This window comes from Carassius carassius, chromosome 4 (assembly GCF_963082965.1).
Source record: "Carassius carassius chromosome 4, fCarCar2.1, whole genome shotgun sequence".
NCBI lineage: Eukaryota > Metazoa > Chordata > Actinopteri > Cypriniformes > Cyprinidae > Carassius > Carassius carassius.
In genome coordinates, this window is record NC_081758.1 from 38599178 (window position 1) to 38625591 (window position 26414).

General features: G+C 35.3%; 1 protein-coding gene across 3 annotated transcripts in view; it reads left to right on the forward strand.

Annotated features, from left to right (window-relative positions):
- LOC132140003 (cytosolic arginine sensor for mTORC1 subunit 1-like) overlaps nucleotides 1–26414 on the forward strand; it is a 38249-nt gene that overhangs the window by 3776 nt on the left and 8059 nt on the right. For 2 of the 3 annotated variants that reach the window (XR_009433697.1, XM_059548753.1), the window contains exons 2-8: nucleotides 3593–3663; nucleotides 4453–4646; nucleotides 6350–6485; nucleotides 7080–7203; nucleotides 7435–7545; nucleotides 7643–7725; nucleotides 10956–11050. Coding sequence is in view for 2 of the 3 variants with exons in the window: in XM_059548753.1 (XP_059404736.1) it covers nucleotides 3593–3663; nucleotides 4453–4646; nucleotides 6350–6485; nucleotides 7080–7203; nucleotides 7435–7545; nucleotides 7643–7725; nucleotides 10956–11050 (814 nt within the window). In the remaining variant the exon portion in view is untranslated. Of the gene's footprint in view, nucleotides 1–3592; nucleotides 3664–4452; nucleotides 4647–6349; nucleotides 6486–7079; nucleotides 7204–7434; nucleotides 7546–7642; nucleotides 7726–10955; nucleotides 11051–12973; nucleotides 13152–26414 lie in introns of those variants that run through there. The other variant, XM_059548752.1, reaches the window with a different exon arrangement.

The window sequence follows — 26414 nt, forward strand, 5'->3', positions numbered from 1 at the left end:
TCTCTGAGCTTACCTGTGGCTCACATGTTAAGCGACTTCTAGAGAAGCTTCCCCATGAGCAGTTCTGCCAGTTTAAGAGACAAGGAACCGAGACGTTGTTGGCGACGTTTACGAGATCACTTTACAACTCAATGTGACCTGAAGGGAGGCTGCAGCCAGTGTGCGTGAATATGCATGAGCATATTCTGACTTGCCTTGTCAGTTTTGATATAATTGACAACAAGCAGCATTGGTTCTTGATGTGTCTTGCTTTACTTAATAGGACATGTTAAGAGTTTAAGTGGTGACCAATTTTTATTGGGGTGAATTATGATTTTAAAGGTCAGAAGGAGTGCTCACACAAACACAACATTATCTCATCCGGTAATGTAACATGTATCTTCTCCTCTGTCTTCAATAACTTTGGTTCTGAAATGTATTGTTAATTTCTGCAACAATGCAGTGAAACCACACCAACTATTTTAGAAGATAAAATATTATAAATTTTTCATCTTTTAGGGGCACCTCATTGATTAATCGAAAAATTTAAAAAACTAATTGTGAAATGGATCCTTGTGTTTTTCTGTCAAAATAAGAGTTTGATGGTTTATCTTTTGACAATTAAGAAATTAGGATAGTCTTATTATTGTAATTTTACTGCTGTGAAATGAAAAATAAAATTAGTATAATATTGTTACTCAATTTAATTTTACAGGAAAATATTACAATAAGATTTTTGTTTTAGCTATTTTTAAGTAATAGTAATATTTATAGCATTGTTATTACTATTATTATCATCCTTATTATTATTGTATAGCCATATTTATATATAATAAAAGTTTGGCCCAATTTTGAGAAATGCATAGCAAAAAAAAAAAAAAAAAACATTTTTTTTTAATCTAGCTTTAAAAAAAAATCTTTATACTTTTTTTTTTTTATTTTTTTTTTTTACATACAGTACATGCAAATTTTCCTGTGTGTATAATGAACATGCATAGGATAGTTAGTAGTTGAGGTAATGATTTATCCGTAATTTAAGACTTTCATAAAAGTATTTTCTCTCTCTCTCTCTCTCTCTCACACACACACACACACACACACACACACACACACAGAAATCTATTATCTGACCTAAAAATACAGCACACTGCTATAGGGAACATAGTCCTTTCCCTTTTCTCACTGTTCTGGAGGATGTTGGTTTAACACCACTCCTATATTTCTCTGTTTTCCAGAAGGCTTTGGAGCACTTCACAGGAAGTTGAACCCTTGGAGCTCTAGATATTGATAGGAAGTGTGAGACTAGCTGACACAATGCTGCTTTGCTGAGTTAGCCCTGAGGGTGGGGGATGTATTATTTCCCTTCTGCTTGTCCCCCAGCAGGGGCGTAGTTTACGGGGGGGATGGGGGGGAGGTAACCCCCCCAATATTCAAATCCAAAAATATAATATGAAAAAATAGAATTTATTTATTTTGTAAAAATAATTTTGTTCCTAATCAAATATGAGTATGTCATAATAAATCTGACAAAAAATACTCCCCCTCCATTGAACCGATTGGTAACGCCCAACCAATGAGTCGCACTTTCACCAAAACAAGCGAGTGGTATTTGAATGGGAGAGCACACAGTTAATGTTAACGCCAAAAATGAAGAAAGCGCTGCACAGCGGACTATGTTTAACTGCTGGTCAGAGAGGGATGCAAAAAAATAAAGCATGTACTGAGAATGAGGTATGAGAATATTGTGTAATAGTTAGTACACACCACATATATTTTAGCTAGCTAATCCATTGCAATGTATTTAGCTATAACTATCAGTATAACAAGTTACCAAAGCAGCTGTCTGTTTTGCTAGTATATTTTTCAATAGTGTCTGTAATTATCAACGACAAAAGTATTCACATCGGTGTTTGTTTTCTTACTAAATTAATCTGACTTTTGAACGAATTGGATGAATTAACGATTTAAGTGGCTAACTCATCAACAGTGAAACACTGCCGCCTACTGGCGGTTTCAATACTTAATTTCTTTCTTTTGATAATCTCTACTATGTTGGAATTTTATGAATGATGATTATACACAAATTTTAATAACGTTATGAGGTGTATAATCTCTTAACATGTTTTTATAACAGATTCGAGGTAAATATAGCTGCAGGGTAGAAAAGTCAGCAGAGGGAGAGGAGGAGCAGGTGATCAGGTAAAGAAGATGCCATTCAATCAATAAAATAAAATAAAATAGGAAACAGTATAGAAAAACAGCAGTTTTGTAAAGTTAGGCTATACATTAATGCCTTTAATGTTTTAAAGATGTGTTTCCCTTTAGAAAAAATTAAATTAAAATGCATTAAGGTGGAATGTAAAAATCTTAAATTAAATGTCTAAATGTTGTCTCTTCCATATTTGTATATGTTGAATTTGTAATCAGTTAAAGCATGTTGCCAGATAGATAGATAGATAGATAGATAGATAGGAAGAAATAAATTATCCAATAACAATACACATAAAAACAATTTTTTTTGAAAAAAATAACGGGCAGCATACAACGTTCAACCCCCCCAATGTTCAAACCAAATCTACGCCCTTGTCCCCCAGCATTGATGTGCCCAGTGGATGGGGTCTGTATTGTATTGTGCTGAGTTGCAGACAGCACAGGAATCAGCTGTGAATGAAGAGTACAGTAAAGTATCGCAGCTCGAGCACTGCTTTGTTTTAGGTTTTAGGACAACTTTGATGAAAGGTTTTGATCCACTTCAAATGTTGACTAGTGCATACATATATACACACACATATAGTATATATTATGTAAACACAAACTGTTATTTTGAATGTGACTTATCATGATTAATCGATTTGACATCCCCAATAAGAAATCGAACTCAAAAACTGTTTTACACTTAAGGTTTTACACTTTAACTTTTTTTGGAAAGAAATTAATACTTTTATTAATCAACGATGCATTCAATTGATCATTAGTGACATCAAAAATGTATAATGCTACTAAATATTTATATTTCAAATAAATGTTGTTCTTTTGAACATTTCTATTATTCAATGAATACATTTTAGAACAAAATATTAAGCAGCACAACCGTTCTCAACATTGATAATAATCAGAAATGTTTCTTGAGCAGCAAATCAACATATCAGAATGATTTCTGAAGATCATGTGACACTGAAAACTGGAGTAATGATGCTGAAAATTCAACTTTACATCATAGGAATAAATAAAATTGTATTTGTTTTAAATTATAATTATTTCACAATATTATTGTATTTTTGATCAAATAAATGCAGCCTTGGTGAGCAGAAGAGACTTGATTCAAAAACATACATTTTTTTACTACATTTTTTTTAAAAGTAGTGTACCATATGAACCATCTGAATGGATTTCAGAAAGAGAAAATACCATTTGTTTCTTCTGCAGAGGGGTTTGATGTGGTTTGTGTCTCCAGCACACTTCCCTGCTGGAACACTCTTTACAACAATCTGCCATTGTTTTTGTTTTTTTCCATTATGCATTATGTCTGATCTGTCTGTTTGGTTTTGCTTCTTTGTCTCTCTCCCTCTGTTTATTTTCCATCTCTCTTGTGGTTTTTCTCTTTCTCTCACAGATGCAAATTTTTCAGTCTCACAGAGACTCCGGAAAATTACACCGTTGTCCTCGATGAGGAAGGATTTAAAGGTAAATCACACACGTGAACTGCTTTCCTAAGGATCTTGTGTTCAGTTGACGATGACACACATTGTACATTTCCAAAAACTGGGTTAACATTATTCTTATTTTTTTTTATTAAAGTTTCTTGTGCTCACCCAAACTGCATTTATTTGATTAAATAATACTAATTTTTTTGCTAAAAAAAAAAACAGTAATATTGTGGAATGCTATTAAAATGATTAAATATTTACATAATATTTTGAAATTATTTTCCATTTGAAGCAGAATTTTCAGCAGTCATTTCATTCAATTTTTAGTGTCATTTTTTTCAGAAATAATTTTAATTGCTAATATGGTGCTCAAGTAGCATTAACAATAATTATTATTATCACAGTTGAAAACTGTTTTGCTTCTTAATAATTTTGTGAAATATTTTGTCATCTTTATGCATGACCTAACTTTCACTTTTGAACAATTTATTCATCAAGGACACATACAATATAAATTTGGGAGCTACAATTCCAAACTGAATTGTAGCTCCTTTTCAATGCAAGGCATTATTAACTACCAGGTGAAAATCACATGTTTGATCACTTAGAAAAATAATAGTGCACCATTCCTCAACAAGCAGTTCAAGTCTGTAGCACAAACAGTGCAGGGCGAGTTTCTCAGTTGAAGTTCTCCACTAAAAATGTCCTTTTTTCCTATGAATATTTGGTGAAATGTGAAGGAAGTGAACAAACGGTTTAAAACTGGTATATTTGTATACTGACACTGACTTCTGTGTGTCCTCTTCATCACATCACCATTCTCCAGAGCTCCAGCCATCTGAGCACTTACAGGTGGAGGGCTCCACTTGGCTCCCGCTCAATGTTGTCTCCAATGGCAACGCCTCCAGCAGCTCACAGGCCGTGGGCGTCACCAAGATCGCCAAATCTGTTATCGCTCCATTGGCCGAGCAGCATGTGTCCGTCTTCATGCTCTCCACCTATCAGACCGACTTTATTCTGGTAAGCGAGTCTGGTGCGTCTCTGTGATCAATGAGACACATATATCGAATTTAAGCCTGTCAGCATGAAGACTGCACCAAATGATGGAAGTATTGTGTCAGTGAATCAGGGTTGTTACAAAAAATGCAATACTTGAAATACAATTATTGTTAACTGAAATCTTATATAAAAAACATAAACATTAAAAAAACGCAAAACAAAATGAATAAACTAAGCTTAAAATTAAAACTAATACATTAATTAAAAATAATAATAATAATAAAATAAATAACATTTTATGTTTAGCTAAAACCTCAAATTTTTATTTATAAAAAATTGTTTTGTTGCTTTCTTTGGTTAGTCAAACACAGCACAAAGCTGGGATCAAAGAACCCAGAGACACAGAACAGTGTTAATAAATCATTTATTAAGGAAAAGGCAGCATCAAACACACCTGCCATTTGTAAATGTTTTACAATTTTATGACCCTTCTGATTTAATAAGTTGGTAGATGTGTGATGAACATTGTGTAATGTTGATTGGTCTTTGTGCATTATACTTTCAAGGACAGTTACACTTTTGTAATAATAATAATTTACAATTTTGCTAATAACTCAAGAGCTTTTGGGAAACAAAATATTCTTAAAGTTTTTCTATGCTGCTTATCCTATACACATGATTTTTTTTTTTTTTTTTAATGACTGATTTAATGTTTTTTTTTTTCGTTTTTTTTTAATTGATTAAAAAACAAACTGTGCAGTGAAACTGTTGCCCAATATTGACTAATATTTATTGAATGTAAAGTCCAAACTTTACAGAACTTTGTGCAAAGAAACCACATGCTAAAGGTGCGCACCAAATTTGGTCACCCACAGGGTGTGCATCAACAACAACAAAACCGTGTGATTGATGTTTTGCATGTTGTTGCCTGGGAGCAAGTGCTGCTACCATATGCTAAAAATACAAAAGTAAAGTACAAAACAAACATGACCACCTCAGGCAGTGCAGTTAGGTGCTTTATATACAAAAAATGGTTTTTAAATATAATGTTTGTTATTTAAGCAACACTATGTAAATGTTGGCGTTCTAGCGGTTAATAAACAGAACTGCACACATCCCGCGGAAGAACATTCTAACCGGAGCTACTTCTCCATATGTATTTCTGTGGTGATTCACGCAGGTGACGAACCTGCGAACAATAGACCAAAAATAATCACTTATTATAAATGTACTGTAGTGATTTGTGATAAGACAAAAAGTGGGAAGTCGTGGCCTAATGGTTAGTGGGTCGGACTCGCAATCGAAGGGTTGTGAGTTCGAGTCTCGGGCCGGCAGGAATTGTAGGTGGGGGGAGTGCATGTACAGTGCTCTCTCCACCTTCAATACCACGACTGAGGCGCCCTTGAGCAAGACACTGAACCCCCAACTGCTCCCTGGGTGCCGCAGCATGAATGGCTGCCCACTGCTCCGGGTGTGTGTTTTCACGGTGTGTGTTCACTGCTGTGTGTGTGCACTTTGGATGGGTTAAAAGCAGAGCACGAATTCCTAGTATGGGTCACTATACTTGGCCGTATGTCACTTTCACTCACTTCACTTTTAAAAAAGTCAGTTTGGTAGATTAATTTATGATGTACTCGCTCATTACATACATTTAGCAAATTTTGAACACAGAAAAAGTTACCTAGTGTTGCTTTAACATACTAAAAGGGATGTCTGTGTTGTAGGTGCGAGAGAAAGAACTGGTGGTGGTGGTGGAGACTCTAGTGGAGGAGTTTAATATTTTCAGAGAGGCGGGAGGAGAGTCAGTGCCTGTCCACAGTCAGGACGCCTGCAACGGCCTTCAGCAAAACAGCAGAGAGGGTGAGAAAACAGTGAAAGAAAGGCATACACTACCATTCAAAAGCTTGGGGTCGGTGTGAAGTCTATTATGCTCTTCAAGGCTGCAAATATTTGATTAAAAAAAATACAGCAGAAACAGCAGTATTGTGTCATATGTATTATTACAATGTAAAATAACTGTTTTCTATTTGTATGTAATTTTACAATTTTATATTTCTGTGATGCAAAGCTAAATTTTCAGCATCATTAATCCAGTCTTCAGTGTGACATGATCCTTCAGAAATCTTTCTAATATTGATGATATCATCATCGTCATGAGATCATCATCGCCAATTTTGAAAGCTGTGCTATTTTTTTCCCAGGATTCTTTAATGAATAGAAAGTCCATTGATGAACAGCATTTATTTAAACAGAATTGTTTTTGTAACAATATAAATGTCTTTACTGTCACTTTTGATATATTTAATGCATCCTTGGTGTTAGTTTCTAAAAAAAAAGACTCAACATTTGAACTAATGCAATAGCTTCTAAAAAAAGGCCATATTATGAGAAATAATGAAATGTATTAATTAAGAATCATCCATTATGCGATTAATCGTCCGTGTGTGTGTTCAGTTCCACATGCAACAGTTCATCCGGTGCTGATTCCGGAAAATCAATTTTGTGTAATGAGCTTGGATCCGGACACACTGCCAGCGATTGCCACAACCCTCATAGACGTTCTGTTTTACTCTAACAGGTATGAAACGATATTGTTTTATCATTTCACTGCCACCAAGAGGCATCTTGAACCAAGTCACAGTTTATGAAACATTAGGTGAACTATGTGGATCTTTTTTTGTGTTTCTTTTTTTTGTCTGTTTGTGTGTGCAGCTATTTACCTTGGTATATTAAATTATAACACGTTGTAGGTTAAGTATTCTTGTTTTCATTTTTATTTTTTTATTTTGAATGCATTTTTCTCCTGCAGTCCTAAAGAGGATGCCAGTGTTGATCAGGACATGGAATGTATCAAGTTTTTCTCCTTCTCTCTGATTGATGGATACATCTCTTTGGTGATGGACACAGAAGCACAGAGACAGTAAGACCCTCACAGAGTCATGAACAGGTCATCATATCAAAGCTTTGCACGTTGCTATGAACACATGTTTGTGTTTGTTCGTTTGTGTGTGTGTCAGATTCCCCACTGATCTTCTCTTCACCAGCTCTTCTGGTGAGCTCTGGAGGATGGTGAGAATAGGAGGGCAGCCACTCGGCTTCGGTGAGGCTTCTTTTGGCCATTTGAATGCCGCATGTATCCTTTAGCCATGCCATAATGCATTGCAGCAAGCTCAGTGAACGAAAAAAATAAATAAATAAAATCATTCAGGATGACTCAAATAATTAAGAACTACAAGCATTACAAGGAATCACAAAAAAATAGATATTTTAATTAATTTTAAGCTGTAGTTACACGTTACATGTACTTACCATGTTAATATCAGTAAATTGTGCAAAATTGCAAATGTAAACCAAAATAACCCTAAATTTAGCCCAATAGTAAGTTCATGTAATGAATCAATGTTACTCTATGCTTTATGTAATTAGACTGTAACACTCCCACCTTACATTGAAGTGTAACCAAACCTTTAAAAATGTAATCTTAATTTAATTTGGTTATGATTTTAATTAATTTATTCTAATAATTGTTTAATGAATAGTTATTTAATTTATATAAAAGGTAATCTAATTTAAATAAATTATTATTACTCTAGGGTCTCCCAGACTAGGGTTTCGTGAGGAAACTGCAGGAGGTTCGTAAACTGATAATAACCTAATAATTACTATAATTTATGGCTAAAGTCTCTGTGATCGTTCCACCAGCTGGGAACAGTCCAGGAAAACATCTGTGAGAGTGATTTTGTGCCTCTTTGAGATGGCACCACAAAGTGTTGTTCACTTGCAGAATACAAGCTTCTGGAGGTCTGAACTAGCAAGTTTAGGTATATTGGTGCAGTGACAGTGGTTGTCTTGTAGGCTAAAATCAGTACTTTAAATTTGACGTGAACATCTATTGGCAGCCAATGCAAACTGATGAAGAGAGGTGTGGCGTGGGCATTCTTCGGCTTGTTGAAGACCACTCTTGCTGCTGCATTCTGGATCCGTTGTAGAGGCTTAATAGTACATCCCGGAAAGCCCACAAAGTGGGCATTACATTAGTCAAGTCTGTTGTTGTTTTTGACATTCCTAAAATTCACTGGCGGGGACGCGGGCGGATAACTAACTCCTTGCGGGCGGGTAGTAGCGCAGATGAAAAAAATGTGCAATATTTGTATGTCTACATTTTCATTACACAAACGCAACAACGTTATGACATTTGACCCATAGCCTATTTAGGTGCCGATGGTAGGCTACTTGAATGGCGCAAAACAAAGCGCACTTTCGTTTCATTAGCACATTAATGACACTGATGTGATGTTGAGAGAGGTGCGAGATAAAAAATAAAGCACTTTAATTGGAATGATTTTAGCGTGTGTGATTTATCCTGGGTAATGATCAGGTAATGGGTAATGGGCCAAATATTAACGGGTCTGGGCGGGTGTGGATTTAATTTTTATATTATCATGGGTGACGGGCCGGATCTGGTGCTGAACTAAGCGGGTACGGGTGGGCGCAGGTCTCCAAAAATGGACCCGTGCAGGACTCTAGTCCAAGCACTGAGCCCTGAGGAACCCCGGTAGCAAGAAGTTGTGACTTGGATACCTCTCCCCTCCAAGACACCCTGAATGACCTACCTGAGAGGAAAGACTTCAACCACTGGACTGCGGCTCCTGAGATGCCCAACTTCATGAGGGTGAAGAGGAGGATATTGTGGTTAACTTTGTTAAAAGCAGCAGACAGATCCAGCAAGATGAGTACTAAGGATTTGGAATCTTTGGATCTTGCCAGTCTCAGGGCTTCAGTAACTGAGAGCAGGGCAGTCCTAGTTGAGTGGCCACTTTTGAAGCCAGATTGGTGGTTGTCCAGATGATTATTCTGTGCAAGAAACATAGAGTTGGTTGAACACCACTTGCTCAAGTGTCTTTGCAATGAATGGAAAAGTGCTGGATTTAGAGATGGTTTCTTAAGCAGTGGGGTTACCCAAACCATCTTAAATGTTGTGGGAAATGATCAAGTGTGAAGTGAGGTGCTGATAATGTGAGTTAGTGCAGGTATAACTGAAGAAGAAATGGCTTGAGAGAGGCGAGTGGGGATAGAATCAGGTGGACAGGCAGTATTATTGGAAAGGATAAGTCTTCTTCTGAGAGTGGAGAGAGGGAGGAGAGAGAGTGTGTATTTGTTGTGAAGTTTGGTGTTCAGTCCAAGTTAGAAGTGATGAGGAAGTGGTCTGAGGTGTTAAACAGAGTAACTGAAAGTGTTATCAGTGGCGCAGTAGAGTGTGAATATATGGTCTAATTGGTTACCTGATTTGTGAGTAGATAAAGTAGACACTCGCTTGAGGTCAAATGAAGCAAACGGAGTGTTGAAGTCAGCAGCCTGAATTGTTGCCAGTAAGAGATGGTTGAAGATCAAATTTCTATTTATTTGTAGACCGTTACCTCCACTCCTCGCTCAATTGGGAGAAATTAGGGAAAAGGTTAAATGGAGAGGGCTGCAGGAGTGGCAGTGTCCTCAGGTTTGATTCAAATCTCAGTTAGGGCCATGAGATTGAGACTTGAATGAGTAGCAGTAGATTAAATAAAGTCTTTGTTTACAGCAGACTGGCAGTTCCAGAGACCAATTGGAATAGAGGGTAGAATAGTAGAGGAAATAGGGCCTCTAGATTTCACTGCCTCCAACATAAAGAGTGTCATTTACGAGTTTTAGTGGTAATAGTAGACAAGGCAAGTTTATTTATAGAGCACATTTTGATTATAATAATAAAATAATCATAAAAATAAAACAAGGAATTTAAAACCTTTGAAAATTATTAATTTTTTTATTTAAAATTAATTTAAGACATTCAATAATTTCTGATTGCATAAAATACAGTGCACAGTGCTCATTCAATAAATGCACAGCTAAACAGATGAGTTTTGAGTCATTGTACTTACCAATTATATACTCGCCTGATACCTTGTTATTGAATTCAGCTGGCCAAGTCTTACTACTTACCAAACCGAAACTGAAAAGCCACGCGATATGCACACAAACAAACACTTGAGCACTCGTTACACCATAAAAAACAACAATGTTCCCTTGCAACAACAACCGTGTTAAAGTCTAATGAGAAAAGAAACAACACTTACAAACTGCTGTCCTCTTCTGGTGCTCGATTGCTTCTTCTCTTAGAATGCCTAGGTGTATAAATGACTCCCTTAATATTTTCCTGTCTGATCCAAATCCTAGTCGATACAAGCACAAATTCTGTTCAGCTGAGTGATAGATGGATGAACACAACATATTGAATCAGAAAGACACATTTATTGCAGTTATTTGCCATTATCTCACTCTCTCTGTTTCCTTTTTCAGATGAATGTGGGATAGTTGCTCAGATCTCTCAGCCTCTTGCAGACAGTAATGTATCAGCATATTACATTAGCACCTTCAGCTTTGATCATGCTCTGGTAATCTTTTTTTTTTTTCTTTTTGATACACGAAACATTTTAGCTCTGTGTAGTAGTTGACTGATATGGTTTTTGCATTGCATTAATGCATAAATATAATTAATAGACCCATTCAGGGTGATAAAAGATAATGATCACCCTGTGTTTATTTTGCCCTTAATGATCTACTGACATTCAGTCTGTAGAGGATATGTGTCTAGTCTACAGCATGTATATTTAGTACATTTGAATCTTTTTGGATATTTGTGTGACACTGAGCAACAGGAGGCAAATGGTTGCCTAGTAACCAGAAAACAGACGAATTTCTGAATCTGATCTAATTGGACAATTTTCGCAACACTGCCTATTTCCATGATGTCATGTGAAATCAGATCATCTGGTTGTCCTTGCTTTCTATTCTTTCCTTTTTTCCTGGAAACCCTCAAATATTTTAGCAGAAATTTTCTTGTTCCCGATTGGTCAGGCGATTGATCATTAGATCATCAGTATAATTTAATATTAAAATGTGCTACCTTACGGGACTCTCTGAAATACTTGCTTCTGATTGGTGACTCACAACATTGTGCATGGAATGTCAAATATTGTAGTTTTGTAGTATATCACAGTTCAAATCGCAATCACAACATATGACAAAATAATCACAATATTTTTTTGTCCAATTCGTGCAGTCCATAAAAAGTAACTGTAAACTAATTATAAACGTTGAAACAAGTAATGTGATCTAAGTCAAGTACTTAATTTTTTACAATTTGATTACGAAATCTGGATTACATGTAATACACAATTTTAAAATAAAAACACTTTTATTAAAATTAAAACACTTTAGATAATTTATCGGCTTACTTGCAGGTCATGTGACCTTTAAATGACACCAGAGAACCGTAAACATGGAAATTTTCAAATGTTTGAAATATCAGCATATTTTTTCCCACTGACATACTAGTTTTGGAATCCCCCCCCCCCCCCATATAGTAACATGTAGGAAGGAAGGAAATTCAATGTAGGTTTTTATTTTTAATTCTGACACTCAAGAAGGCACAGGAAAAGAAGTGTCCTTCATGATTTATTCAAAATTCATTCATGTCTAATAAGAGACATGATTCAGTCATCAGTGTTTTTAGGATGTTTTCCCACAAAAACCCAAATATACCATATGCAGAATTTTATTATATAGGGCATGGTAATGATCTAATCGTTCAGTGCAAGCCTGAAGTCCTCGCCACCAGAATCGTACATTCACATGACCTTACAGCAGAAAAGGAAGTGTGAGGAATAGTTCAAACCTGCGCTACTTTGTCATGACCTTCATCTGTTTCTGTTTCTTCATCTTTTGCCACAGTGTCACAAAAACAATTATTATTGTAATTTTTATTTGATTTTATATCTATTATTATTTTATATAAGCATTTATTTTATGGTTGCTGTTGTTAATAATAATAATTATGGTTAGCATTTAAATACATTTAAAACTTAATTTGTATTATTTATTATATTATTATATAATTTTCTAAGGGTCCTACTGTAAACATTGTGTTTAAGACCACGTGTAGAGTTTAAAAAAAATAAAATAAAAAAAATACTTTTTTTAATACTTTTTATTTTTTTTAAATACTTTTTAGAAATATTTTTGGAGGGGTATTTTTAACTTCTGAAAATATGTATTTTCATGCATGCATCATTGTGTCTGTCCATAAATACCTCTGTGCATCCATCTCTACATGAAAACATGCACCATATCAGTCTGAGCTGATTGCTATGAGATGATGCATCTCTGTTTACTCCCATCCTACAAAACTTCATACCAATGTGTGTTGTTCAGCTGACAGCATGTGACATCCTTAAAAAATTTTTGCATGTTTGGATGGGGACGTAATCGTCCTTGTGTTTTTGTGTCATCTCAGCCTAAATCTTTTTTTGTCTCAGGTGCCAGAAGAAGATCTAGTGAGCGTGACTGAGATGCTTCAAGCTCAGAGGATGTCCAGTTGAAAAAATGTAGAAAAAAACCTACACGGTGGATGGTAGATCTTATTTGAGCCACTTACACACAGTATTACTAATTCAGTCACTGCATTTGAAAGCTTGGGCTTAAAACAGGCCTAAACTTAAAAAAGGTGGCATTTTGCTTTTGTGGAAAAATACCATTACCATTAATCAAAGTATTGACATGATTTGAAAGGACATTTTTGTGGCATGTTAATGATCGATTATTTTAAGCATATTTTTTACTTAACTGAATTATAAGATGAGTGTACGTTATCCATTTTTGGATGTTTATTTCTTAATTTTCGGGGTAACGATAAAACAATGTACTATAATGTGCAACAGGAAATTCCCTTTGGTTTAGCTGCTGTCATTATGTTCTGCAAAAATCATTATTTCTTTGAGTATTGCACACAGACGTCTTCCAGTATTGTCAGAATCAGTTTTTTTTCTTCTTAAGTAACCCTGTTTAAGGTCAGGCTAAATACATTTTATTGTTTTAACAACTTATGCTGTGTTCACACCAAACGCGAATAGAGCGTCAAATTCGCGTCTACCGCGTCTAGTTTGCCGCTTGACCATTTTGAGATCATGCGCTTCATTCGCGCATGAAATTAACTTCACAACAGACGCGAATTCGCGTCATGGGGGGGCTTCTGCCAGCTGAGTTCACTCAGCATTTTCAACCGCCATTTTTTTAGGATACTTTTCAAAATATTACTGTTATCGTGTCATGAAATGTAGTTTTAAAAGTATTTCAGGCTAGAATGTAGTTGTTTTAAACTCAAATATGCGATTTATTTAGAATGACAGTGTCTATTTAAAAAAATGTGTTTCGCCGATTGCGCAGATGAGCTCCATGCGATCAGCGGGAGCTCAGAGCTCAAGTATCCGCCGAGAGCAGCCTCACCTCGGCTAGACCCTCTGACATTTGCCGCTGGCTCTGATGTCTCTTTAGTGGTTCAAGTTAAAATATAATTTGTTTGGGGTAAAACGAAACGTTTCTTATCTTTGGCCTTTATTCAATTAATCTATTAATATGTTATATATATATATATATATATATATATATATATATATATATATATATATATATATATTTGATTTCAATGTTAAGTCAATGCAAAGGCGCGTTTTTATGCGCGTCTGGAGGTCTCGCGGCGCGAATGAGGCGTTTAGCGTGGCGCGGAAGACGCGTATTTGCCTCATTCGCGCGTCTAGTTCGCGCGAATGATGCGAATTGACGCGCGAATTGAGCGTTTCGCGCGAATGGTGCTTTTGTGCATTTAAGCGTTTGACGCGAATTCGCGTCTGCCGCCCGAGTTGAAAAATTTGAAATTTGGCGTCAATTCGCGCCGCATTAACCAATCAACAGCCTGCTAGGAGTCACTCAATCAATAGTATGTTCCTGCAGCCTCCGGTTGTGCAGGAATACCCTTCTCCACTCATTCAACAAGAGGAAAGACTGATGTTGTCAGTGAGCAGTCAACCAGAGCTATATTACAAAAGTTCATTTTTCTATAGAGACAAGAATAAAATAAAGGACCTATATATATATTTTAAGCGTCAAACGCTTAAATGCACAAAAGCACCATTCGCGCCTAACGCGCGTATCGCACGAAACGCTCAATTCGCGCTTCAATTCGCGAATTCAATGAGGCGAATTCGCGTCTTCCGCGCCGCGCTAAACGCCCCATTCGCGCCGCGAGACCTCCAGACGCGCGTAAACGCGCCTTTGCATTGACTTAACATTGAAATCATTCGCGCCAGACGCTCTATTCGCGTTTGGTGTGAACACAGCATTATGGTGTCACTGAAACATTGCACTTAGAAAAGCAGTTACTGACAGTGAATATTTGGATGATTTTTGAATCAGCATTTCAAACATATCTCGCAAATACCAAAGTCATACTGTTATGAATGGCTCTTTTGTATCAAACCACATTTACACAAAGTTGGGTAAATCTCTCAAGAACATATCCAGCTCATATTTCACCCCAAAAACGAAATCCTAATGTACAAATTATATTTTACTGAAAGGAATAGTTCTGAGAAATTTGGCATCACATCTCATGCTCACCAATGGGTCCTTTGCAGTGAATGGGTGCCGTCAGAATTGGAGTCCAAACAGCTGATAAAAACATCACAATAATCCACAAGTAATCCACATGACTCCACTCCATAAATTAACATCTTTTGAAGTGAAAAGCTGTATGTTTGCGTTAAATAATGGGTTTTAATTTTAGACCGCTGCTTTTGGTCAAAATACCTGTCCATTATCCATAATAACACTTCCTCTGCTTCCTTGTCGTCTCACATCAAAATCCACGTACATATGTTTTCAGAATTTTTTAGACTGTTTATGCTTGTAAACTGTGCTTGATCTGTGAATATTTCTATTCTGATTCAGAAAGCAATTATATGGATGGAGGACTGGCATTTTAAGTGATTGAAAGCAAAAGTTGAAATCATCTTGATGGATGTTTTTCTTACAAACACATAAATATTAAATGTAGGACTGGAGTCATTTGGATTATTTTTGGTGTATTGTGATATTTTTATCAGCTGTTTGGACTCTCTTTTTGACGGCACCCATTCACTGTAGAGGATCCATTAGCAAGAGATGTATTGCTAAATTTCTCCAAATCTGTTCTGATGAAGAAACAAACTTATCTACATCTTGGCCTGAAGATGAGTACATTTTCAGCAAATTTGCATTTTTGGGTGAACTATTCCTTTAAACGGAATCAAATGCGATTTTAATACACCTCCCTTCAAATCCTATCAATATACTGCAATTTTTTATTTAATATGAATCTTTTTTACATTATAGGAAAGTATGTATACATCCAGTTGTACTTCAAGTAATTGCTTATCAGTGTTTGTTTTTACAGTACAAAAAAAAATATTTTTTTAACATTAGTGAGAATCAAAAGAAAGTACAATTCTCACCCACACTTAAAAGTACTCAGAAGTTAAATGGGGGTTTGAGAGGAAATGTGTATAATTTGTTTTTGTGAGATTCACTCATTAGTGAGAAAAGGCATAAATAAATAAGTACTTTAAAGTTTATCAAGATAATTTGATTTGGCAATTTGCTCATAAACTGATAAGGGCTGAGGTTTAGTGAGTTCTGGATCTAGTGTCACTTTGTCAACTGATTTAAAGTTTGATTAGGGATATGCTTCTTGCACAGCTATCTGCCTAATGAAATTGTAAGGTTTAATAACTTTGCCTTTGCTAATGCTAAAACATGCCCCTCTTGATTTTTGTTTCATGCCAGAATAGGCTGCTGTTAATGGGACCAATATTAATTCACTTCTAGTGAACCAAGCACAAATATTTACACAAGAAGTGATAAATTAAAGAAATTGAGTTGATGGAGAATCAAATTCATGCAAGGAGAAATGCACTTATTGATTGTATTTTGATGGCACGATCACTAATAAATCCAGAAATCAGAACTGGTTAATTAACGAAGCTATTTTAGAGAGAAAAATATCTTTGTTATAATTAAACTCAATGCTTTTGTAAGAGCTGCTGAAACAGAAACACTAGCATCAACAAGCAAAACATTAGATTAATAATTAGGGTTACTTTGTGTGTGTTATGTATTTTTTTCTTTATGTAGCCAATCTATTTTTCCAGGGCACAAGTGCAGCATAAGAATAATTGTCAAAGAGCTTTTTGAGATCATAATATTAAAAATAAACGAATTGTTAATGCAATTCCAGTGCCATTAAAGAGCTATTTTCATGTTTATTTGATCTCATTTCTATCAATATCAGCAAAGACTAAGGTTACTGGTGTGCATAAAATGTGTAAGGTCAGTAATGATTCTAAGCATTTGTTATTCTTGCTTTTTGTATACTATGTGCATTTATCTAAAATTAATTTTTGGTACATTTTATACAGTGTCAAAGGAATTGCATACCTTGTTTGGAACTGTGCTGCTTGTTAAATAAATGACTATATAAATACTGTTTTCAGGCATTTCTTAAAATTTGTTTTGGGGCTGTAGTACTCGAGTCCGGACTCAAGACATTTTTCTATCATCTCGGACTCATTGGTGTTTGCAGTCGGACTTGGTCATTGGACTTGCCAAATGTTCTTGTTGGTCTCAACCAAGTCCAGCAAAATTAATTTTCTCATTCAAAACAAAACCACATTTGCATTTCACGACTGAAAACATGTGGAAAACGCTAGGCGCACCACTTTCTCCTTTTTTCCAAAGCACTCTGCACTCAAAAAACTTAATTTAATTATGGACAGTGGTTCCACAAGATATCACAAATGATCAAAGTGTATTTGTTAAACAAGCAATAAATAATTACAGTTAAATACAGTTGAAACCACATTACAAAATTACACAAAATAGCAATTGGCATACATGGGTAACCAATCAAACATTATTCCAAGAACAGGAACTGGCTCCAGAAATAACTTCTTCAGTACTCCAAAAATGTACATGAGTTCAGGAGGGTTGCTCAAGTTCAGTCCATATATCAGTCCCAGCAACATGGTTTTGCATACTGTAAACTGCTAGGTCCTGAAGAACTTTATCTTCCAACACACCAACATCTGCTGGGCTGTCTTCAATGACTGCAGCTTCAAATAGATTCCCACGAGTCCACTGATCACCTCCTGATTGCTGGCAACGTCTGTATCCTAGAAGTATTTAAAGGGATAGTTCACCCAAATAGCAAAATTATTTCATTAATAACTCACCCTCATGTTGTTCCAAACCCGTGAGACCTCCGTTTATCTTTGGAACACAGTTTAAGATATTTTAGATTTAGTCCGAGAGCTCTCAGTCCCTCCATTGAAGCTGTGTGTACGGTATACTGTCCATGTCCAGAAAGGTAAGAAAAACATCACCAAAGTAGTCCATGTGACATCAGAGGGTCAGTTAGAATTTTTTGTAGGATCGAAAATATATTTTTGGTCCAAAAATAACAAAAACTACAACTTTATTCAGCATTGTCTTCTCTTGAGAGTTCAAAACAAAGCAGTTTGTGATATCCGGTTCGCGAACGAATCATTCGATGTAACCGGATCTTTTTGAACCAGTTCACCAAATCGAACTGAATCGTTTTTAACGGTTCGCGTCTCCAATACGCATTAATCCACAAATGACTTAAGACTTTTTTAATGTGGCTGAAACTCCCTCTGACTTCAAACAAACCAATATAATTCATTTACTCAAACAGTACACTGACTGAACTGCTGTGAAGAGAGAACTGAAGATGAACACCGAGCCGAGCCAGATAACGAACAATAGACTGACTCGTTCTATTGTTGGAAAATAAAATGTCTAGTCCATATTAAGTCATAAATATTTTTAGACTGCTTTCCTGTAAGAGAAAAGCTGTAAAAGGGATGTGGGAGTAAAGCTTGTAGAAAAACAATGGCAGCCATTGACCTGAGTTGACACCCTAATAAGAAATATATGACGTATTAAAAATCATTCTTTTCCAACTCCCATCATTTCAGATTCCACTGGCAGTATTATTAAACTGAGTCAGATCATGATTAAAATCAACAGATTTTATTTCTATTAGCGGCGTGTGTCATTAACGATGATTATATCAGGGCTATATCTCTCAGAAGGCATCTTACGGGTAGCTAATGGTTAACTGTATAATATAATACAAAATAATTATCATCGAAATTGATGAGGCAGAAATCAACCAAATCAAGCTTTCTCAACAGGGTAATGCTTTTTGTACAATCATTTCACTTTCAACAGAAACATTTCAACCATCCTGTGGTTTTTCCTGTCCAGTGCCACGTCGTTTAATTAGCAAATGCATTTGCACCCATTTGTGCGCCCATGGGTGTGCTGGTCTAAAAAAGAGGTGTGTTCAGGCGCATTGCTGGCGCATTGCTATTTTAAGGAGCTGAAAATGTGCTCGTTCCTGTTGGTGTCTTCAATCTGGCAACCTGTGTGTGGCAACCTATCTCTTTCGTATTTTTCTTATTGTTTTATTCTGCTTCTTTTTAAAAAATTCTAAGTTATATATATATTAAATGTATTATATATGAACAACTATCATTTTTATAAGTTGCTCCCTTTTCAATAATGTTAAAGGGATAGTTCACCCAAAAATTTAAATTGTCATAATTTATTCAAGTTTTTCCCAATTCAATCCTTGATTCATATTTTAAATAAGCTTATTTAGAAGCTTATTAGAATGAATCACAATTTTTGTACCAAAAAATGTTGGTAACTGCAGCTTGATTAAAAGTAATGACTAAAAGGTGACACAAATGCAAAGACTTTTCGTCTACTAAAACTAGACTGAAACTATGAAAGACTCAAATAACTAAAATGTGACTATTAAGCATTTTCATCTTAAGATAAAGACTAGGACTAAATCAAAATTTCCAGTCAAAATGAACACTGATTTTGCCCAATATAAAATATCTTGTTAATGTAATTATAATAACATTTTAATATATATATATATATATATATATATATATATATATATATATATATATATATATATATATATATATATATATGTCTATTTAAAGATAAAGGTGCATGTAGGCAATGATAAAGTTTATGATGCACAAAGCAAAATTGTTATACTGGCCATTGAAAAGTACCCATCTCCAGCTAACTGCTTTATCTGCCAGTTTACATCATACCTTGTACGTGACACAAAGCCATACATCTTAATCTGACAGCGTTACATAGAAAAGTCTGAGCAAGAAGTGGTTCGGGCAGGATGTGACAGTTATAGACCACATGGGAAAAAAACTGAATAAAAACATTTTGGTCAGTTTGAAACTTTCCTGTGCCATGATTAGCTCTGTCTGTTACATCAAAAGGTAGTTTAATGCTGTGCTGTGATGTTGCAATTGCTTTATCATTATATGTATCTTCAGATTGAAGATTTAGATATTTGTTTGTGAACAACTTTATCTTACCACAAAAAGGAATACTTACTCAAGTATTTCTATTGCAGAAAAGCACAGGTTATTTTAATTACTCAACATTTCCTGCAATTATACAGCTGTGGAGGAAGGAAAACTACGCACTGCGAATATAACACCTTCCACCCAGTCAAAGCCTAGTAATAGGAATATCAGAACATTAGGGGAATTATAGCATATATTTTTCTTGCAGAATTCTACAAATCCGCCTTGTGACTTGTGACTTTTGATAACATCCGAATATCTGTGGCAAAAGTCACTGTAACATTAATACATGGCACTGTAACATAAATATGTGTGTGTGTGTATATACATATAGCGGACAAAACAGATTCTTAGTTAAAGAGATTCATTTAGAAGAAATGTATTCTATGAATTCTATGACCTACTTACAGGCGTATGAATATTTACATATTTAATTAATACATGTTCCTGTAGCTCAATTGGTAGAGCATTGCGCTATCAAACACAAGGTTGGGGGTTGATTCCACGGGAACACATGATAGGTAAAAATTGATAGCCTGAATGCACGTAAGTCGCTTTGGATAAAAGCGTTTTTATTTATTTATTAATTTATTTTTTAATTACCCATATTTTAATTAAAGATAAACATTTTACACAAAATTTTAATTTTTACAACAATTTGTACTCCACAAATCTAAAAAATATATATATATATAATGTCACAAATCACTATTTTCCATAGACTCGTGTTGATATTCAGATGAAATTATACAAATTTTAAATAGAATACCCATTCATCAAAAGAATTAAGGTGAGATTTTGTGCCATCTATGAGTTATTTCTTAGTTAGTTCTTGAGGAAGTCTGGTATCATTTTGGTATTAAAAGCCACTTGCTTTGATATGATGATTTTTTTTTGTGTGGCTTAAGAGTCAAAATTCTTCTTGGCGGAATGGAAATTGATCTGGCAATAACAGGGGAAACAGTTTCATTTGAGTCTTGAGTACCAATAATCAGATAAGATATCACACAGAAGATCTGTGTGCCTCGATTATTTTTCATGTTCTTATGGAACACAGCAAAGTGGATGTGGTCATAAAGACTTAATTAAAGCATGTGTTTGCATTTTCTCACAGCCTTTTTACTTTCCCTCACAAAATTGTGATGTGCAGTTTCAAATATATCGAGGATGTGTCGAATTGCCTACATTCGTAAAATGAGATGTTTTATGCTTTTCCCGTTACTGTTGCACTTTTGCAATAATTAATTGAAGTAATTGCTAATCTATAATTTGGAGTCTCTAAATTTAGTAAGTTTAAGCACTTTTATCTAAAGTGAATTACAGTACATAGACCTTAGTCGGTATTGGCCCATATTGAATTTTTGACAGGAATGTAAACGAGGCTGTGAAGGACTCGCTCTCAATGTCTGCAGACTCACATCCACACAGCATGGAGATGTCGAGGTTGATGTGGAAATGTAGAAATTGTAGAATAAAGTAATTATGTATTTATTTATTTTGTGCACAAGAATCACAAAATTAATAAGCACGGTTATTGTTACACCCCCCTACACGTGTAATCCAGGTTGATGATCTCATTGCATACAATCTTTTTGATGGTTGAGTTTAGGGGCAGAGCTTCACGCTTTCTTTATTCAGCTCGTATCAATATGAAATCAGCAATTAGTTAATTCTATAGTTATGTTTTCTTATGAGATCGGGTTAACTGCAGTGGCTGACGAATAAGGTGCACAGGAAATTGTGGTGCTTTTTTCTAAAGACTACATGCAACATTCTTTTTCCAATACACATGTATTAGCCTACTTTAGTACGACGGCGTTTTGGTAGCCTACCATGTTGAAAAAAAAACTACGATTACGAGATTAGTGTCATAATATTTTGAGAATAAAGTTGAAATATTACGAGAATAAAGTCGAAATATTACAAGAATAAAGTTGTAATACTATGGGAATAAAGTCGAAATATTACGAGAATAAAGTCAAAATATTCCGAGAATAAAGTCGAAATATTCCGAGAATAAAGTCGAAATATTCCGAGAATAAAGTCGTAATACTATGAGAATAAAGTCTAAATATTATGGAATAAAGTCGAAATATTACGAGGATAAAGTCATAACACTACGAGAATAAAGTCAAAATGTTTCGAGAATTTAAATAGTAGAAATTAAAGTTCTATTATTTTGAGAGTAGGCCTTTATTGCGCATGTACATGTCCCGGATTGAGAGCACCGGGAGAAGTTGCAGGCCACTGGAATTGATTTGAATATTGTTGCGTCCGAGCAGATGCAGCATCTTACGCTGATGAGGAAGAGTCAATTTTAAAGACTCGCGAAAACATCTTAATATCAAGAACATGATATTTATTAAATACACTTCAAATATATGTTGGATTATTAGCAGAAATCATACCATGTATCATACTCGCGGGGACAGTATGCTTGGAAATAATATTTCATATTTTCTATTGCATTCGTTATTTGTAGTGCGCCAGCCACCCAATAGCAATTCAAGTTTGCTGATTCAGGGTTAGCATCATCTGGGGTCCTCTGAGGGGTCAGCTTCATCTCTTCTCAGGTAAAATCCCATGGCAAAACATAGAAACAAATAGAGACATCATTAGCATAGCTGCTATTCCAACAAAGTAAAATTAATTAGTTTAACCCAAGCTAAAGAATAAGAATGCGCATTTGATCAGATGCAACTGCAGTCACAATTTAAGAGATGCATTATTTGAATGCTTGGCGAAAGAGATGCGTTTTTAATCTACATTTAAATAGTGTGTCTGAACCCCGAACATTATCAGGAAGGCTATTCCAGAGTTTGGGAGCCAAATGTGAAAAAGCTCTACCTCCTTTAGTGGACTTTGCTATCCTAGGAACTACCAAAAGTCCAGCGTTTTGTGACCTTAGGGTGCGTGATGGGTTGTAGCGTGGTAGAAGGCTAGTTAGGTATGCAGAAGCTAAATCATTTAGGGTCTTATAGGTAAGTAATGATAATTTGTAACTGATACGGAACTTAATAGGTAGCCAGTGCAGAGACTGTAAAATTGGGGTAATATTATCATATTTTCTTGACCTGGTAAGGACTCTAGTTGCTGTATTTTGGACTACCTGTAGCTTGTTTATTGAAGATGCAGGACAACCACCTAGAAGTGCATTACAATAGTCCAGTCTAGAGATCATGAATGCATGAACTAGCTTTTCTGCATCAGAAACAGATAACATGTTTCGTAGCTTGGCAATGTTTCTAAGATGGAAGAATTCAGTTTTTGTAACATGGGAAATATGATTTTCAAAAGACAAGTTGCTGTCTCTTATAACACCCAGATTTTTGACTGTGGAAGAAGTAACAGAACATCCGTCTAGTTGCAGATTGTAATCTACAAGATTCTGTGTACTGTTTTTTGGTCCAATAATTAATATCTCTGTCTTATCCGAATTTAATAGGAGAAAATTATTGGTCATCCAATCTTTTACATTTTAACACATTCTGTTAGCTTAGATAATTTAGAAGTTTCATCTGGTCTCATTGAGATGATATAGCTGAGTATCATCAGCATAACAGTGAAACTAATCCCGTATTTTCTGATAATATTACCAAGGGGCAACATGTATTTTGAAAATATAAGGGGACCTAGGACGGATCCATATGGCACTCCATATTTTACTGGTGATAAATGAGACGACTCCCCATTTAAATAAACAAAATGGTAGCGATCGGACAGGTAGGATCTAAACCATCTTAGAGCCTGCCCTTGAATACCTGTATAGTTTTGTAATCTATCTATGAGTATGTCATGATCTATGGTGTCGAACGCAGCACTAAGATCAAGTAAGACTAGAAATGAGATGCAGCCTTGATCTGAAGCAAGAAGCAGGTCATTTGTAATTTTAACAAGTGCAGTTTCTGTGCTATGGTGGGGCCTGAAACCTGACTGAAATTCTTCATACAGATCATTTTTGTGCAGGAAGGTGCTCAGTTGAGCAGACACAACTTTTTCTAAAATTTTAAACATAAATGGAAGATTTGAAATAGGCCAGCTTAAATGGTTTTGGGACGTGACCTAAAGATAACAACGAGTTAATAATATAGAGAAACGGTTCCTCGGCTACAGGTAACAACTCTTCAGTAATTTAGTGGGTACAGGATCTAATAAACATGTTGTTGGTTTAGATACAGTGATAAGTTTATTTACCTCTTCCTGTACTATAGTTGTAAAGCACTGCAGTTTATCTTTGGGTGCGATGGATGAAACTGAAGTGTTCGACGCTGTAGAAATCTACATTCGCTATTGTATTTCTAATGTTATCTATTTTATAAGTGAAGAAACTCATTACTATTAAACATTGATGGAATATTTTAATCAGGTGGCATCTGGTAATTTGTTAATTTATCCACTGTGTTAAATAAAAACCTTGGATTGTTTTGGTTATTTTCAGTGAGTTTGTGTATATGCTCTGCCCTAGCAGTTTTTAGAGCCTGTCTATAGCTGGACATACTGTTTTTCCATGCAATTTTAAAAACTTCCAAGTTAGTTTTTCTCCATTTGCGTTCAAGGCTATGAGTTTCTTTCTTGAGATAGTGAGTATTACTGTTATACCATTGCACAGTACGTTTTTCTCTAACCTTTTTCAATTTGATGGGGGCAACAGCTTCTAATGTATTAGAGAAAATAGTGCCCATGTTTCCAGTCATTTCATCTGGTTCATGTGTATTTTGGGGTACAAATAGCAGTTGAGATACATCAGGCAGGTTATTTGCGAATCTGTCTTTGGTGGCTGGAACAATAGTTCTGCCCAGACGGTAACGCTGAGCCACATAGTTAATATCAGTGGTACGCAGCATGCACGATACAAGGAAATGGTCTGTAACATCATCACTTTGCGGTACGATATCTATATCATTAAATCTAGATATAATTAAATCTAGTGTATGATTAAAACGATGAGTGGGCCCAGTGACATTTTGCTTGACTCCAAAAGAGTTCATTAGGTCAGTAAGTGCAAGTCCTAATGCATCATTTGTATTATCAACGTGAATATTAAAATCTCCCATGAGCAATAAGATTCGTGCTTTTGATAGACCTACTTATAATATGTCTCACCTTTCAAAATCAGTTTTATAGTGAAACACAAATTATGTGTCTTACAATAATCTGTTTTTCAATCTCTTTAATGATCAGATTGCTGTATTTATGTGAAACAATTCATTAAATGAATCTGTTTTCTTTGTGAAAATGTATTTTCATAATACTTCGACTTTATTCTTGTAATATTTTACTTTATTCTTGTAATATTTCGACTTTATTCTCGAAACATTTAGGGTCCTATTTTAATGATCTAAACGCAAAAAGTGTAAAGCGCACGGCGCAGGTGCACTCAGGGCATGTCCAAAACCACTTTTGCTATTTTAATGACGGAAAAAATTTTGGCGCATGGTCTAAACTGGTTGTCCCTATTCTCTTAATGAGTAATGTTTTTTGGGGGTAGGCGTAACGTACAATAAACCAATCGGAGTCTCATCTTCCATTCCCTTTAAGAGTCATTTGCGCTCGTGCCATGACGTATTTGCTATTTACACGGCGGAATTTTTATTCATTTATTCATTTTTGTTAATTTTCTTCTGCTATGCAGGCTCGCTTATTGCACATAACAAACCTTGTAAAACAGTTCAAATCCAATTGAAACGCTTGAAAAACACAATGTGATGGTGACAGCTGCTATAGTCCAAAATGGTAAAGTTACCCTTTTTATGTATGAAAAGGTTCTACATGTGGAAAAATAACATATTGATAATATTAAGAGATAAAATTAATAATTGAGCACAAATAATAGGTGATAACTGACCAACAAATCAGCATATACAATTCAGCTTTGCTGAATAAGTTGCATTTACAAATTTTATTTTAAACATTAATAATATTTTACAATGTTTCTGTTTTTAATGCATTTTGATTAAATTCATGGAGCCTTGGTGAGCATTTTTTCTTTACACACACACACACACACACACACACACACACACACACACACACACACACACACACCCACACACACACTTTGCATTTGAAATTAAAATCTAGGAAAACAGGAACTGAAAAGGCTTTTTGTCATCCAATGCAATTGCTATGTTTAGAAAGAGTTCTGAAGTTTTGTTGCTTAAAATGACTGACACTGAAAATATTAGAATATACATCATTACAAGAAATCAACAACACATTTGTGAGAGTCGGCAAGAGAATAGCAAATGCAGATAGATTGCAAATCATGCAAATTAACATGCGGCATGTCTATTGCTGAGTCAGTCATCTTTTGTGGTTAGAACTTACAATCTTAAGGTTACCAGTTCTTTTGCCACTAGGGCACAATACTTCGAAGGAAAAATATATCCTCCGTTTATGCCACTGTACTGAGTCTCTTCTAAGCAGCTTGGATGGAAATCTCCATTTGAACATG